This window comes from Camelus ferus, chromosome 11 (genome assembly GCF_009834535.1).
Source record: "Camelus ferus isolate YT-003-E chromosome 11, BCGSAC_Cfer_1.0, whole genome shotgun sequence".
NCBI lineage: Eukaryota > Metazoa > Chordata > Mammalia > Artiodactyla > Camelidae > Camelus > Camelus ferus.
The window spans coordinates 33,548,391-33,566,059 of NC_045706.1; the positions used below are offsets into that span (position 1 = coordinate 33,548,391).

Genomic DNA, 17,669 nt, shown 5'->3' on the forward strand with positions numbered 1-17,669 from the left:
CACATGAGGCACTTAGGTAAATAGCTAGTTGAAGGTCTCACAACAGAAAGCAGTGAGAGTCTTTCCCTGGTTTTATTCTTCAATTTCAGGGCAAATTTTCCTTGATGTTTCTTTTAGTCTCTGCCCTCTTTTTTTTTAAATCCAGTCTACCCTAAAGCTCTTTTTCACCCAGCACTTAAACTCAAGTGCCCCTTTGTTTTTCTCCTGTTTTTATTAACCCATATTCATGGTCTTGATGTAGTTGGGGATTTGGATGGGCATCTCTTAAAGTAAAACTTAAAAATAAACCTTATTGTTCCTTCAGTCTTGGAGGTGGAACATTCCTAGGCCTATGTTGCTTGCTGACTGGTTGTGAGACCTTTGAAGAAGCTCTGGAAATGGCAGCTAAAGGCGACAGCACCAATGTTGATAAGCTGGTGAAGGACATTTACGGAGGAGACTATGAGCGATTTGGCCTTCAAGGATCTGCGGTAGCATCAAGGTAGAGACTGAGTAGCTAGGAGCAGTAGTGATTAAAGACAAGGCAACCTCTCCACCCCTGCTGTTCATTTAGTTTTTTTGGTTTTTTTTTTTTTTTTTTTTAATGCCAACCCACCAGCCTGGTGCAAGGATCTATGGTATTGGAGCTCAGACTTGATCTCCTGCCCTTGATGAAGCACTGAGATGTTTAATTCTTGATGCTTGTGCTTAAAATAAGGCAGCTTTGAAAGAAGGTTCTGGAAAACTGCAACAGTTTCCCCCGTTCCATTCTTGTCCAGATATCTAGAGGCATTTAAATTTTTTTTTCCCCATTAATAGCCATGCTACTTTGTTCCTATTAAGAAAAGGGCAGCCAACCATTCATATCATAAGCCTGTCTGCTTGTAAACCATGGTAGCCAAGTCAGGTCACTTGAGCGTGATCAGAGTTGCTCATAAAGCTCTCCGCAGTACTTTGGTGGAAGCATGGGGCCTGCCTGAGGACGATTTTGAACACTCTCGCTAATATTTCCAACATAGCTTTGGCAACATGATGAGTAAGGAAAAGCGAGATTCCATCAGCAAGGAAGACCTCGCCCGAGCCACCCTGGTCACCATCACCAACAACATCGGTTCCATTGCTCGGATGTGTGCATTGAATGAGGTAAGGCCTTAACCAGGGAAAGCCGTGTATCATTCATAAACATCGTCTTTGGCAGTGCAGTCACTGTTGACCCTCACAAAACTCCGGATCCTTGGGAAACCCGCCCTCCAATGGAGTCACACCTTGTAGCATGTGAAGGGTGTGTGTTGGGGGAGTGAGAGGAGTATGTGTTTACCTTTTAAGTAGGCACTGGATGAGAACAAAACCATCTAACCATGGAAGCATGGTAAAAATTGCCATCTATGCCGGAGCCTCTCCAGCCTCATGGACACGCACTTATTGAAGTGCCTCCTGCCCAATAGTTGCAGGTAAACGATTCCACTTGCGATATTTGATTTTTCTCTCTGCTTTCAGCTTCTTTACAGTGTTGCCTTGTGGCATGGAGTTCAAGCAGCATTGTACAGGGCTATCAAAGCACAGAGAGCTTGCTGCAGCCGAGGCCAGCCAGGCAGAGCCCCAGGCACGAGAAGGGGCGGAGCTGGTGACAGACAAAGCTTTGGTAACAGGTTTTAAAACATTGCAGAATTCCTTTGGAAAGAATAGAACCCTTTTCTGAAATACGAGACAAGTCAAGTAGACCAGATCTCACTGAGCTGTGTTAGGAAGACAAGAAAGAGGAGTCGGAGCAAGGAATAGATCATAGGAGAAGTATTAAAGAGTCATCGGTAATAATGCTCCAGTAATAGTTTTAAAATACAAATTTTAATAGAAATATGACATACATATAAAAGAGGGTTCAAATCACAAGTGTACAGCCTGATGAATTTTCACTCGCACACACACACCTGTGTAGCCACCACTCAGATCAAGAAGCAACATTACAGGTCCTGCAGAAGCCCTTTCCAGCCCCCTTTCTGGTTGCATAGTGGCGTGTTAAACAAGGTCTGAGGCAGTCTTTACCGTAGGTGGATGACAGCCCTGCCTTTGAACGCTGGCTGGGGTTACAAGAGAGACACCCTCCTTTCACAATACTGAACAGAATCTGTCACTGGCCCATGGATCAGGGTCATACTTTTTGTAAGTCCCCGTTTCAGCTGGAGTTTAAACACGAGGCCGGCATTTGGGTGAAAGAATGTATTCCAGAGACATGCCATCTCAAAGTCCACTGTGGTCATGAGACCCATTTTAACAGAGCATTTGTTTTTTGACTTTAACCTCTAAAGAGTTTTTCCAAGTAGCCAAACAAACCCTAAGACCAGCACGTGTGTAGTTGGCTGTACTCGTGGACTCTCACAGGTCACTTGAATGTGCTGCCTCCTGCCCCACAGAGCAATAGATGCCCTTTCCCCTGCTTTCCACAGAGCCTGAGGAAGCCAGCAGGTCTTTTTACAGGTGTCGTAATCACTTTAGGGAGAGGGCAACTGATTTTATTTTTCACTTTTTATTTCAATTTCAATGCCATTTATTGTTGGAGTATAGCAAAAATGGCTGTTTGAAAGTGTAGCCAGGTTACATGCTTGTCGAAGGAACTATTTTAGTTTCTGTGGCGTTGAATGAGTGAGAGGAATCACGGATCGCCCGGGGCAAGGGCTCGGTTAGCTGGCATCGTGCCAGCGCAGGCTCCCCGTGGCCGCACGAGCAGCTGGCAGTGTCACGCTCCCCCGTGAGACGTGACATAGGTTCTTCAGCCATTGCTTTGCTCCCTGGGGTCGCTGATTGGAGAAGCTTTGATTCCAGCCATAGAGAGACACCACATTTCCTGAATCTAAAATCTTTTTCTGTCATTATTGGAATGCTATGAAATGCTTCTCCATCAACTTAGAAATAACTTTGTTGTTCCTTTTTTTGAATAGAAAGTACAAACGCATAATACAGAGCCCTGAAGACACCAGAAGGAGGGTCTGCAGAGGAGTCACCATTTCCACCTGCTCCCTCAATTTTAACCTCACTAGAGGCAGCCATTGTTTTTAGGTTTTTTGTTTTGTTTTGTTTTCACTCTACATTGCTTGCAAGATAGGATAAACGTATCCTTCCAAAGGTAGCAAACTCCATATAAATTATTTTTCTAAACAACAGGTTTTTTGGGGTTTTTTTTTAATTTTTGTTTTTCATTGAAGTGTTGTCAGTTTACAATGTCTAAACAAGAGTTTTACTGAGATAGAATCACATGTCCAACAGTTCACGCTCTACATACTATTTTACATCTTGCTTTGCTTGTTTGTTTATCAACTTTTTGTTAGGAAATTGGTGAACATACATCATGGAGAGAGAAGCGTATAAAGAATCCCCATGTAACCATCAGCCCTGACCCAGCAGTTAGCAAGACTGATCAATTTCCTACTGATATAGAGCATTATCTAGACTTCCGCTATTATTTAAAATCTGTAGTATATTTTATATATATATATATACATAGTGTGTGTGTATATATATATATATAGTCTGTGTATATATATATATTTGGAAAACATTTCATATCATTTCATGTACATCTGGGTATATCTATAGGATATATTCCTAGAATGGAAATTGCTGAGGCAAAGGATATGCTGATTGTACTTTGGCATAAATCCCCTCCACAGAGATGGGTCTAATTTATATTCCCACCAGCAAAGTGTACAAGTTTCCCTCAGATAGCTGTCAAACTTTTTGATCTGTTTCAATTTCATAGGTAAGAAATGCTACCTAGTTTTAATTTGTATCTGTCTTCTTATAAGTGGGGCTGAGCATTTTCCATCTATTTAATAGCCATCAGCACTTCCCCTTTTGTGGGTGTGTGAACTATCCATACTGTTCACCCATTTTTTTTCTATTAGATTGTTGGTCTTTTTCCCTGTTGATTTGTAGGTAACTAATCCATCCTATTGATAGGTACTGAAAATATTTTTTATGCTTATTGCTTTCCATTTGGATTTGTTCATGGTGATGTTTTTCCCCCTGAATAAATACTTGATTTTTGAAGTAAATATAGCAGTCTTTTTTTAATGGATTCTGAGTGTTAATATCTTTTCTTCAACATTATTTTTAAAAGGAAGTCTTTCATGTTTACTTCTAGTCTCTCTTTCCTTTTTTTTTTTTAACATTTATATCTTTGACCCACCTGGAATTTATTTAAAATGAGGAATATCCACTAGCTTTTAATGCCATTTCTATTTCTTCTGACCTTCCACCAGAGAAGTGCAGGACTGAGGCTTTGAACAAGACATATCTCAGATGCCCTTGTTTTGAGGGAAAAGGTGAAACTCCTTATTTTAATTAAATTCCTCTTTAATCTGTTTCTTCTTTTGAGTATTCCCTGCCCCTTCTTAGTCTGGGCAGTTTGTGGCTACAGTTGTTATTTGTGGAAGCTTATTAAAACCACCTCCCACCCTTCTACCCCTGGAAAATGTTCACAGTGGTTAATGATGCATTGTTAAAACTTGAGACAGTTAAAGGGCAATGTTCCCAGACCCTGATTACTCTTGATAGACTGAACAGAAAATAATGCCAGCTTCTAAGACTCTCCTCCCTTTGATATGAGTGACCATAGCAACTGGCTCTGTGAGTGAGTGCATGGTGAGCAGCCTCTGTATGATTGACCAGCTGAGCTCAGTGTGACGTGTGTGTTCAGAATGCATATCTGTATCCATGACAACAAAAATTGAAATACATTCTTCATTATCGTATTATAACCCACATTTTGACCTAACAGGATAGTTCACCATGTATCCTAAAGGTAGAGACTGGGTATTGTTTCTTTTTTGGTTTCCCAGTGATTAGCACAGAGCAACCTGACCAAACTCGTTAGCTAAATAACCCATACCTTAGCCATTTTATTTATGAGTTGTAAATAATACTGTTTTATAGATGGAAGTTTGGGGGATTGCACAAGCAAATTTAGCTGAACTTGAACTCCAGTTGCAAGTTTACATATGAATGTTGAGAGCTTAATTTCTTGTCAGACCTAAGGCAACCTAACATATTACCTGTAAATAAGCCCAGTGTCAGTCTCTGCCTCACCCAAGCAGAGTCTCACCCTTGTGTTCTTGTGGAACGCACTGTGAGGTTTGTTTGGCTTCATCTTGGAAATCCTGAAATAATTCCACTTAAAAAAAGAAATTCACTCTGCAAGATCCTGGAGTACAATGATGTACAAAACATTGGGTCGTTGCTAAATGCTGTTTTTATGCCATGATTCAATTGTTTCCCTTTTCTCTTATTTTTTTCCAGAATATTGACAGAGTTGTGTTTGTTGGGAATTTTCTCAGAATCAATATGGTCTCCATGAAGCTGCTAGCATATGCCATGGATTTTTGGTCCAAAGGACAGCTAAAAGCTCTGTTTTTGGAACATGAGGTAGGTTGAGCTCACATGGACTTAATTTTCCTACATGGAAGTTTTTTGGGTTGTCTAAGGGTTGGGCAGATGCCTTCATTTGCATTTATGCAAAAGGTAAGGAAGAACAATATATAAAATGGAAACTGTCTTATCCAACAGTCAGGAGTAGTCATTGGTTAATTTTTTTTTAAATCAGTTAAAATAGATAATCATTAAAAAATATCTCCCTACTTTCACCATTCTGTTTTAATACAAAATGTATAAATGTTCATTCATTCACCAATTTTTTGATGTAAGACCAAGGCCTATTTTTGAGCAAGGGTTCTGCCAGTCAGAGCTTGTAACTGTCCCCTGCTCCCCCATAATGCACAAGTATTAGGTACCTTCTTTGTTTTCTTGTTTGTTTCTTGAAAGTGGATCAAGAAATTAAAGATACTTATGAATCAGTTCAGTTGCAGAATCCTAGATTTTCTTCCCCCCAATCTTTCATATGCAGTGTGCACCTAAATAGATGGCAGTGGTTTGTGATTACCTTTTCCAAGCTTTGTTTCATTTTTTCCCCCAATTTTATTGAGATATAGTTGACGTAAAACATTGTATAAGTTTAAGGTACACAATATAATGATTTGATACATGTATATATTGTAAAATGATTATCATAATAAGTTTAGTTATCATCCACCACCACATACTGTTACAAAGATTTATTTCTCCTTGTGATGAAAACTGTTAAGATTTACTCTCCTAGCAACTTTCACTATTGTTAACTACCATTTTCATCTTCTTCAAGAATTCAACTGGATTTTCACAGAAGTGACCATTCATTTTGTACTCTTTGTATTGGTTTAGGTGGCATATAATTAAATCAGATGGATTACATTAATAAAACTGTCATAAACAAATTTGAGGAGAAACACAGCTGACTCTTGGCAAGTAAACAACCCAGCTGGTGAGAATCGACTTGCTTGGGCTACTAAGGGTAGGCCAGTGGCCTTGAGAGGCTGGTGTGCCTAAACGTGAGCCAGCCTTCCTAAAGAGAACTAGGGAGCTCGCCTAATTCAGAGAGTCCCTTATATCCAGTGTCTACATTAATACAAATTGGAGGTTTTCTAAGAGTGAGTGAGGGGTCCTCCTCTCTTCCCACCTCCTCTATCCCCCTTTAAAATTAATTCTATAAAACGATGTGACTGACAAGGGCTTAATTTCCAGAATATACAAATAGCTCATACAACTCAATAACAAAAAAACAAACAACCCAATCAATAAATGGGTGGAAGACCTAAACAAACATTTCTCCACTGAAGACAATGAAGACATTCTCCAAAGAAGGCCAATAGGCACATGAGAAAATGCTCAGTATCACTAACTGTTAGAAAAATGCAAATCAAAACTACAATGAGGTATCACCTCACACCAGTCAGAATGGCCATCATTAAAAAGTCTGCAAATAATAAATGCTGGAGAGGCTGTGGAGAAAAGGGGACCCTCCTACACTGCTGGTGGAAATGTAGTTTGGTGCAACCATTATGGAAAACAGTATGGAGATTCTGTAAAAAATTAAAAATAGACTTACCCTGTGATCTAGTAATCCCACTCCTGGGCATGTATCTAGAGGGAAGTAAGCCAGAAAGAGAAAGAAACATACCATATGATATCATTTATATGTGGGATCTTTAAAAAATGACACAAACGAACTTATTTACCTAACAGAAACAGACTCACAGACATAGGAAACAAACTTCTGGTTTACCAGCAGGGAAAAGGGGAGGGCGGGTGGAGGGATCAATTGGAAGTTTGGGATTTGCAGATACTACTTTACATGCAATAGATAAACAGCAAGGTCCTACTGTACAGCACAGGGAACTACATTCAATACCTTATAATACCTTACAATGAAAAAGAATATGAAAAGAAATATGTGTGTGTATATATGTATAACTGAATCACTATGCTGTACACCAGAAATTAACACAATGTTGTAAACCGATTATACTTCAATAAAAATTTTTTTAAATAAAAATAAATAAAATCAATGCTATAGAGAGTAGTAACTGTTTATCACAGGAGGTACTTAATGCCTTGGGTGTATTGCAGCAGACAGAACATTGGGAAAACTAGTATCATAAATTTCAAATGTAATGAATAACTACTGTGGCATTTTTCTCATCTCCAAACTGAATTATTCATTTGAAAAGTTGCCAATGCATTTATAAGTTATTTAGAGCTCTCTAAACTTATTTTTTGTTTTTATCAAAGCACATAAAACAATAGGAAGTTAAATACTAAATAGTTTTAAAGCTCAGTGATAGAAATTAATACAAAAGAAAGTTTTTGGTTTTGTTTTTTTAAGCAGGCCAAGGTACGAAGTGCTGTAACGTTTTCGTAGGGGATAAGGGCAACAGAGTCTCAGAATTTTCACCCCCCTCCCCCAACCAGAGCAGCTCCCTTTTTATCTGCTTATTTATCGATTTTCCTTGTAAGATTTTGTTGGGAAAAAAAAACAATTAAAATGAAAAAAGAAACCACTCTTCTGGTCCATCTAGTGCTGCCAGATGTAGCGATTCAAAATACACGACAGTTATTCTACCTGACATTTATCTGTGTTTTATTTGGCAACCCTAAGTTTAGAGCTTCTTGGACTAAGGCAGAAAACAAATCCTGGAAGCCATCAGGGATTAAAAGCTATCTACAAGGGCACCCAGGTAGTTAACTGATGGTAAGATATGGGATGAAATCCAATGTTTGAGGGAAACCCAGTTCTCTGGGTACAAATGCATATCACTTTGTACAAGCTAAGGTCTCTGGATAATGGCTTTGGTTTGTATCATAACTCAGTCTCTGTGGCCAATGACAGTGGAGCATTTTTATATCTCCTTTTAATATTTCTCAGAGAATTATTGGCATTCATAGGTTCACTCTGGCTCAGGCAGGTCGTACTGGAGGATATTATGCAGAGAGAACTTTTGAGAGAGTTGGTGAGGCGGCTTTCCTGCCCTGCCTCGGAGTCAGCGCTCACTCAATCTCTCATTCATTCAGCTTGTCCGAGTGAGCATCTCTAAGAGAAGGGCGGCTAGCCACGCCTTTCAGAGCACAGCCTCTCACCGACTTGGAGACCCTAGGCAGTGACTCTACCTCTCCATTTCTGTTTGTGTTTGTAAAATGGGGTGACAGGAGTATTTGTCTCATAAAGTTATTGTGTGAAGATTGAGTATCCACGTAAAGTGCTTAGAACAATTTCCGGCATATAGCGAGAGCGCTCGATAAATGTTAGCTGGTGGCGGTGGAGGCAAAGGTCCTGCCATGGGGTGTTCTGACATCTGCCACCCATTTCTGCAGTAACTAACTGGTATATCAAGCAGATACCAGAGGAGTAGAGTCTCCTACCTTTTGGAAGCCAGGTTCTCTAAAAATTTCTATTTTTCGATTTCTTTCATTTTCACAGATACTTGGGGTTTTCTTTTACAGATGAGCAAAATGTTGCTTGGACTGATTTAGATGCCTTCCCAAGATCTACTGAGAGACGCTTACAGTGAGACAGTACACCTTTGAAGTCACAGAGATTTTGGATTGAGCCCTGGCCTAAGTCATATGACCCTGAAAGGGTCATTCACTTTATTACCTTCCATTTCTCATCTGTGGAATGGGGGTAATAATGTGAATTTTGCCATGACAAGGATTCAGATGAACTAATCATGCTACTAAAAAGACCCAGCACTGATGTAGCACACACTATGGTGCCAGACGTTTTTATAAGCCCTTTACATCAGTTTACTTATTTAATGTGTATAAACAGGTAGATATCCAATACATGCTCTTATTATTATTATTATATCATGTTTCTTGGCAGAGTTTAGGTTTTAAATTTCCCTTATCTACAGCAGTAGGGGGCAACATTCCTAGAATTGTTAAAAAAAAAAAGAAAAGAAAAGAAAAACAATAGGAATTTGGCTAAGGTTCAGGAAGAATCGTACAGAATTTTTCCCCTTGTTGTTGTAGGGTTATTTTGGAGCTGTTGGGGCACTGCTGGAACTGTTCAAAATGTCTGATGACCAGTAGAGACGAGCCATGGATGGAACAGCCTTCTGTGCGAACAGGGAACTGAGCTCTGCTGCTGGAGAGGGTGAAAGCCACTGTGGGATGGAAGCCAAGCCATTATGGAAGATGAACCTGCTGGATTTGTAAATACTTTAAAATCCTTCTAGCTGATCTTTTACTCTTGGATTTTGAGCTTATGATTCAAATTGGGGAATATAAGAATTTTTTTCTGTATACTGCATTTAAAAAAAAATTTGTGCAGTGTAGCCAAACCTACCAATTTTATGCATTGACTTTGAAAAATTGTATGGTGTTTAAGAAGGACCTGAAATGTAAGTGCTGTTTATTTTTCTTCTGGGGTTTACTGATCAGTGTGGTAATTTTAACTTCATTTAGTAATTACTCTAGGAGATTTTACCTTTACTTATATTTTTCATGACGTTTCATGATTTGCTGTTGGTTTCAAATGAAACTACAAATCTGGCATGTTTTACTGTGAACACTATTTTGTTTGTTCGTTGACCTGTTTTTTTTTTTGGTTTTTTTTTTTTGGTCTTTTTTTTTCTGTTTGAATGTCTTATGGAAAAAGAATCCTTCCCCCTGTTTCTGTCCTCGGATGACTCCCTGTGCCCCTCCATATCATTCTTTAATGTAATTGTTCATTTTTAATCAAGGTGCTGACCAACTCAAGACAAAGTAAAGCATGAGATCTAAAGCTCGCAAAAGTGCCCTTGAAGAAGAAACTCTGAAAAAGTGTTCATGAGTTTAGTAAGTCCAGCAAAAGCTGAAAATTATATGCAATTTTGTCTCATCCCTTATGAATATACCACATTGTGTTGGATTTATTTTATATTAGGTTATATTAAATTGAAATGTTCAATGATGAAATGTCCTCGTTTGTGCACAGCATATGAATGGCAGCAAATCCTCGTGCCAGATGTTGGAATTTACAGGGGAAATTCTCCCAGAGGAGTAACTGTTCACATCAGGAGGTTCAGGAGAAGTCATGGGTTGAGGTGTCATGTAGTAATAATCTATGTTTTTTGTATATGTACGTACCTAGGAGCTTTGTAACAAGGCATCTTAAATAATAATAAAGGTTTTTTATTTGAAATATTTTAAGCTGAAAACTATTTCAATCCCACTTTCTAAAATTAAAAAACAATTGTGATACTGATCTCTTTTTTTTTTTTCTGTTTGAAAGATATTTACCTGATGCGTAACTTTCAAATGAGAATCTTGTACCATTGTTGAAACACATGAAATCTAATGATTAGGAACTAATTAATCTTTTGAATTGAGCATATTGTTGAAAGGGATTTTTGAAGGGCAGTATAATTGCTCCATAATGAAACTTTCCTTCTCTGCCTTCTGGGCACCATCTTTGATTTCCATATCTTCAGGTCTTGAAGAAGTTGTCGTTAATTGAAGTATTCACTTGTCTGGTTGAAATAAAGCCTGTTTCTGTTGTGATTTTTTTAGTGTATATGTTATTTTTCATTTCTTAATCTTCATGTCCATATTATCTGCTTTTGTACCATAAAATGGATGTGTGTTGTATTTTTGCTACTCTGCATTTCATAATATGAGACATTCACTTAAGTGTGGTAAGGTCCAAAATACTGTGTCTTCAGTTGATGCTGTAGTCTATGCAGGGTGTTTTTTTTTTAATATAGCTTTGTATTTCTTATAGAATTGATTCCTTATTCCCCAAAGATCACTACTACATTTGATAATTCCAAAAGAGTTTCAAAATTTGGTCGTCACAAGTACATTTGATCAACTTCCACCTGGCTTAAAAAAAAATTCAGTGGGGTGGGCATAGCTCAGTGGTTAACGTACATGCTTAGCATGCAGAAGGTCCTGGGCTCAATCCCCAGTACCTCCATTAAAGAAATAAACAAACAAACAAACCTAATTACCTCCCCCTCAAAATAAACAAAAGTGAATAAATAAATAATTTTTAAATGCTAAAAAAAAAGTTCAAGCAACTAAGATGTTCTTGAAAAAGATCAGTGTAAAAATCCACAATTATCTGGGATAGTGCCTTTTTTTAGACTTCTCTTCAACCAAGCCTACTCTCATCTGTCAGGGAACAGCAGCCTCTTGGATCATGGTTCTGCAAAATAAATCAGGGCAAGTTAGTGTGATTACATAATTGTTTTAATTATCTGGAATCACTTGATCTCTCATTACAAATGTTTAAAACATTGGTTTAGCTGAGGAAATAAATTATTCCATTGTACAAATATCAGTTAAATGTTGGCTACTTATAGCCAGCTTTTTTTTGGTTTTTGTTTTTTGTTTTACAATGAAGGACTTGTAGCCTGAGGAATTTTTTTTACAATCATTTGAATTTCTTTACAATCATTTGGCTTAACATCATGAAGAAACTTGACAAGACTAAAGAATTTTTGTCTTGACCTGCGTGAAGTCAGGGTGGCCAGGTGATCCAGAGTATGGCTTTTGGTTGTGAGACAGGTTCAGTTTGCATCCAGCTCCGCGACTGACAAGCTCTGTGGGCAAGTGGCTAACCCTCTCTCTAAACCCTAGTTTCCTCACTCATAACGTGCGGCAAAGAGTAATTTTTACCTACATTTTCAAAGAGCTTAGCACAAGCGCTGACACATGGTAAATGCCTCATGAATGCTTGCTGTACTGAAAAAACTAGATGTTTTTAAACTAATGCATTAAATTGGTGATTTCTAACCTTCTGGAATGTGGGGAACCCATCTGAACATTATTGATCACACTTTGGAATACTCTACACATGTTTTGTGGCAAAGCTATTAATGTGTTTGATTACAGGGTACTACCCCTACTAGGGGTTAAGTAGGGAACAATTCTGAATTTTGAAACACATCTGGTCCCGAGTTTCAGATACGGGGATTGTGGAAATATTTACTTGTGTTTCGACTCATGTAGTATACATGGATTCAAAGTCCCTTTGTTGGGAATCATTGTCACAGGTAATTTATACCTGACATCATTCGATCATACAAGGACTATCAAGAAGTTATTTTGTGCCAGGAAGGAGCTGAGGAGGCTAGGTGGAATAGAATACAACCCCTGCTGTCAGGCAGTGGGGGAGGGAAGTCTTAATCCAACATGTGCAATTAAGTATCACAGGTGTCATTCATTCATTCACAAATACTTAACAGCAGTGAGCAAAACAAAGAACCATCCTCACAGAGCTTATATTTTAGAAGGAAAGACAGACACATTACTAATTACATAATATAATGTTAGGTCAGTACTACAAAGAGAAAAAGTGAGGTAGGAGGGCTAGAGAGGGAGGTAGTTCTATTTAGAAAATGAGAAGTGGAGACACTTTTTGTGTTAGAGTGCGCAAGGACAACCTCTCTTAGGAGGTGAGGTTGAAGCAGAGTTGAATGAAGTTTGAGAACACACCGTGTATAATACCCGGGGGAAATTTTTTTCACTCCTGAAAAATGTGACGGGAGGTTTTGAGGAGCTGTAAGGAGGCTGCTGTGCTTAGAGCAAACAATGGAGAGAGTGGCGGGAATGCAGTTTTAGGAGTAGCCACGAGCCAGGTCCTATCCAAAGTGCACAGATGAGGGTGGAAAGCGGCACTTGAAGGAGGAGTGGTCCCCTCTCCTGGAGGAGAGTAAGGAAAGTTTTCATAGAGTCTTGGTAGGGAGGGGGGTAGGTTTATTTATATATATATATTTTTTCTTTTAATGGGGGTACTGGGGATTGAACCCAGGGACCCCCTGCATACTAAGCATGCACTCAACTACTGTGCTACATCCTTGCCCCTAGTTTTCATCGAGTCTTAACCAACAAGTAGAGACCACCGAGCGGAGCAGGAGGGGAGGGCTTCCCAAGCAGAGAAAGCAGATTGAGAGAAGAAACAGCTTGGCTTTTTCAGGAAACTGGATTCTGTTTGCTTCAGTGGGAGCGTGGTCAGTGAGAGAAACCAGATACAGGGAGAGGAGAAAACAGGTAGATTATGGAAGGACTCGTATTCCATGATAAAGATGGTCTTTTTTGCAGTCGGTGTGGGGTCATCAGAGAGTTTCCAGTAAAATGAAACTAGAGTTGATCTGGCTTCAAAGTGTTTAGTGAGTAGGAAGGTTTCAACACCAGCAATCACCATAAACTCCATTACTGGTGAGAACTGTTTAGAGACTAGGCACTTTTCCTCCCGGTGGTTAGAAGATGATCCTCCCAAATTTGTTGAAGAAGATTTAATTAATGCACATTTTCTTCTGGGTCTACCAGGTGCTCACTCATTCACCCTTCATCTTTTAAACTTTGATCAGATGCCTGTGATCTGGGAGGCACTGGGTAACATTTAGGACACGTTCACTTGTGAATAAGACACCAAGATCCCTGCTTTCACTGAGCTTACATTCTGGTGAGGGAAATTGACTTTAAGCACATAGACCAATCAATAAACAAGAAAATAATCCGATAGTAATAACTTCTATGAGAGAAAGAAACACAGTGATGCGATAGGAAAGAAAAAGACTTCCTTGGTCAGATGGGCATGAAATACAAATATGAATTAAGTTACGGCCTCAGCTTCTGAGGAGTGACAGTCAAGTTCATCTTGCTTTCGTTCATTACCACCTTCTTAATGAAAACGAAAGATTTGGGGTGAAGCAGTTTGATAACTAATCCATTTTTTTTAACTTAGAGTGTTTAATTTAGTTTACATATGTATTTAAAACCATATGTTACATGAAATGATATATTAATTTAGTAATGTATCTTTTTTTCCTACTCACTCATTTGCTGAAACAATATTATTTGAATTTTCATTACCAGTACCTTTGTCCTGACCAGAGTCATTTAGTAGCTTCTAGAGCACTCCAAGTTTGACACACAGCACTTTTGAATCTGTGAGTGATATTGACACTGGATTCTTTTTAACCAAATCATAGCACCTGCTCCATAATGGACTCAATTGCTTGTTTCATTCTCCAAAAGCTGTATATTGATAATGTCACTATTTGTGGAGAGCCTTTTTTTTTTTAAAGGCTAGCTTACAAGTATTCATCACATGTAATACAAATATAAAAGCAAATTTTTACTAAAATTCTTTGCCTCTTTATATAACTCACTCACATTCCAAACTAGAATTAATTGAAGTAATTTCAGTTAATGTCACCAAACAATTCTCAACCAGTCCCCAGTGAGAATTCTTTTTTTTTTTTTTTTTTAATTTCAACAAGCTTTACATGCACGTAACCTAAGAAGTCAGATAGTTCTGTTGCCGATAGACGCAACCGGTGTTCCAGGTTCTTGTCCCGTCCCAGAAAGAACTCAGAGACAAGACGTTAAAAAGAGGTAAAGTGAGGATTTACTAAAGGATGGATAGTACACTCTCAGGGGAGAGCGGGCAGGCTTAGATGAGCGGCTGCCCGGAGTTTCTTTGGCAAGTTAGTTACATAGGGTGTAAAAATGAACGGGCGGAATATTCTTTGGGGAGGGAAGGGTTTGGGGTCGTATTCCCTGATAATCATCCCAACTCCACCTTCCCAAAGGGAGGAGGGATTTTTGTCCTTATTTAGTCTGGATCAGAAGTGTCATGGCGTCGGGCATGATGGGTACTTCTGATCTGCAAGGCTAATTTTATTGAAATGAAGGCATAATGAGCAAAAGGTTACGTTTGGACACTAGAAATTCCAGCCTTTTCTCACCTATCTTTGTTCTTCTCCAGGCCACTTGTCATCCCAAAAGGCATGATCCCTTATCAGCCCTAAGGTTCCTGCTTTTCTTTCTCTGCCCAAGGATCCCTGCTGCTTACATGATGTGTGGTTTCCTGCATTTGGCCTGTGCCCCTCCTTTCTGCCCAATTCCTGCCATTTGGTCTGTGTCCCCCTTTCTCTGCTCATATCTAGCTATCTGCCTGCTCTAACAGTTCCACAAGACTGTGAAAAATAGCAGTACCCATGTCTTTTCTTTCTTGTTTTATTTCACCATTTTGAGCATAGCAGCTTCCCAGGAAAGAAGGATAGGGTGATGAGGGTAGCTTTTTTTTAAAGTGCCTGCATGTCTAAAACTTTCTAAAAATATTTTTATTCCACCCTTACACCGGACTGATCGTTTGGCAAGGTACAGAATTTTAGGTTAGATATTATTTTTCTTCAGAAGGTTGAAGGCATAGCCCTATTACTGCCAAGCATCCACTACGGTTGTGAGAAAACCTGATGCCCTTCTGGCTCCCGATCTTTGTATGTGACCATCCCCCACCCCCGCCCCCCTTTCCTGAAAGCTTTTAGAAATTTTTTGACTTTCAAGTTTCAGCTCCAACATGTATAAAGCTTGGGATTCATTGCTCCCATCCTCGCAAGAAAAAAGCTGAACAAATTGAAAAATGAAAGACTTTTCTTGGACCCATCAGATAATTGAGGTCAGAGGGCAAACCACCACTTAGAAACCTGAAGAGACAGGAAAATAAAGAAAATCACAGCTGAAATCAATTTACGTAAATGGTCATTTTTGACAACTTGGTGGAGGCTGAGTGTGGACTAACGTAAGAGTGAGGAATGTTTTGGGGGCTACAGCCTTAGCAGGGGTCTCCATAGTTTCATGGGTTGTATTTCCAGGAGCCCCACCAGGTTCTCACGGTGACGAGCCAAGAAAAATCCCTTGTATCTCCAGCAGAGTGAAAAGGAAAGTAACCATTTTGAAATACATGCGGCGTATTAAAGGGCTGCTTCCCAGGAGACAAGAGTTTATCAGGGATTTAATCTCACCTCCGGGGGGAACAGCAATTACCCAGCTTTAGCCTCCTCTTGCCTTCCTAGTTCATCTAAGGCAGGACGGGGGATGGGGTGCAGCTGGGGAGGGGAACCGGGAATGGGAATGCTAGGAAATGCTTGTGAAAATCACAGCCCTGGAACACAGGTCCACTAAAAGACAGATTTAATCATAAGATTACGGACTGCTTCCTCTCCTCACATCTTACACCACCGCAATAGGGGTCTATAGTATAACAGATGCAATGGATTGCAGACTCTATGCAATTAGAAGTGATTAGGGAAACCCAAAGTCAATAGAGGAGTCAAAAGCAAGGACAGGGGAGCAGGGGAAGGGTATAGCTCAAGTGGTAGAGCACATGCTTAGCATACAGGAGGTCCTGAGTTCTGATCCCCAGTGCCTCCTCCAAAAATAAGTAAACCTAGTTACCTACCCCCACCACCAAAAAAAAAAGGACATCAGAACAAGAAACATTAAACACAGCCCACCTCTAGCCAGATGACCATAAACCTCATACTAAAGGCCTTTTAACCTGTTTCTCAATAAAAGACTAAAAGGCAAGAAAAAAAACAGCCTGAAGAGATAAAGTCATCCATGATACTTATTACATGGATGAACCTTGAAAATACTATGTTAGGTGAAAGAGAGTCACAAAAGGCCATTTACATAAAATGTCCAGAATAGGCAAATTCAGGGAAATAAATAGTCAATTAGTGGTTCCCTAGGGCTGAGGCTTCTGGAGAAATGAGAAGTTACTGCTAAAAGTCATGAGGTTTTGTTTTTAGTGTTGAAAATATTCTAAAATTGATTGAGGCGGTGGTTGTACAACTCAATTAGAAATCATTGAATTATACATTTTAAACGAATTAATTAAATGGTATGTGAATTATGTTTCCATAAAGCTGTTTTTCAAACACAAATCAAATTTGAAAGTTGAAAAACTCCTTGAACTATATAGCACAAAAGTGAAATTATGTATGTTAATTGGATGTTCTTTATTTTAACCTAGCTGGTGACATTTTTCAGTTTTGTAAAATATTCTACTTTTGTGTTTGCTTTTCCACCATCTTTTCGCTGTGCATTCCTTGAATTATCACATTTCTAGACACAACCAGGCGCACTTAGTCAAATCTGTGTATCCCAAAGCTGACGTGGTTACAAGGATAGATAATAAACACCAGCAAAAATAAATGTCAGCAGCCTCAGCCCCATTTGTCTCAGTTTTAGTTTTTTAAACAAATGGGTTTCCTTTTAAATTTTTGCAGTTATAGCTTATGAAGACGAGTTTAAAAATTTCCCTTAGGTTTTAAAGCAACTAGAAAGCACTGGACTTTTTTTTACGTTAGACTTTTTCTTCTCTCTTCTCTCCATCACTCTGTTCATGAAATTTGCCATTGCTATTTTAACCAGGTTCGGCATCTAAAGAATTCACGCCATTTGGCTGCCATGACACGGTTAATGAATTACGTCTATTTTAGCACGTTCCGTAAGTGAGGCAGGTGGTCTACGTCTTCTTGTGTATC

At 39.1% G+C, this 17,669-nt stretch overlaps 1 protein-coding gene across 4 annotated transcripts in view; it reads left to right on the plus strand.

Annotated features, from left to right (window-relative positions):
* The window catches only part of PANK1 (pantothenate kinase 1), a 53,937-nt gene extending 43,046 nt beyond the window's left edge, over positions 1–10,891 (plus strand). For all 4 annotated transcript variants that reach the window (XM_032491348.1, XM_032491350.1, XM_006191754.2 and 1 more), the window contains 4 exons: positions 305–481; positions 999–1,122; positions 5,272–5,397; positions 9,376–10,891. In XM_032491348.1, the coding sequence (XP_032347239.1) occupies positions 305–481; positions 999–1,122; positions 5,272–5,397; positions 9,376–9,435 (487 nt within the window). In that variant the 3' untranslated portion in view covers positions 9,436–10,891. The remainder of the gene's footprint in view (positions 1–304; positions 482–998; positions 1,123–5,271; positions 5,398–9,375) is intronic.
* The last annotated feature ends 6,778 nt before the right edge of the window (positions 10,892–17,669 follow it).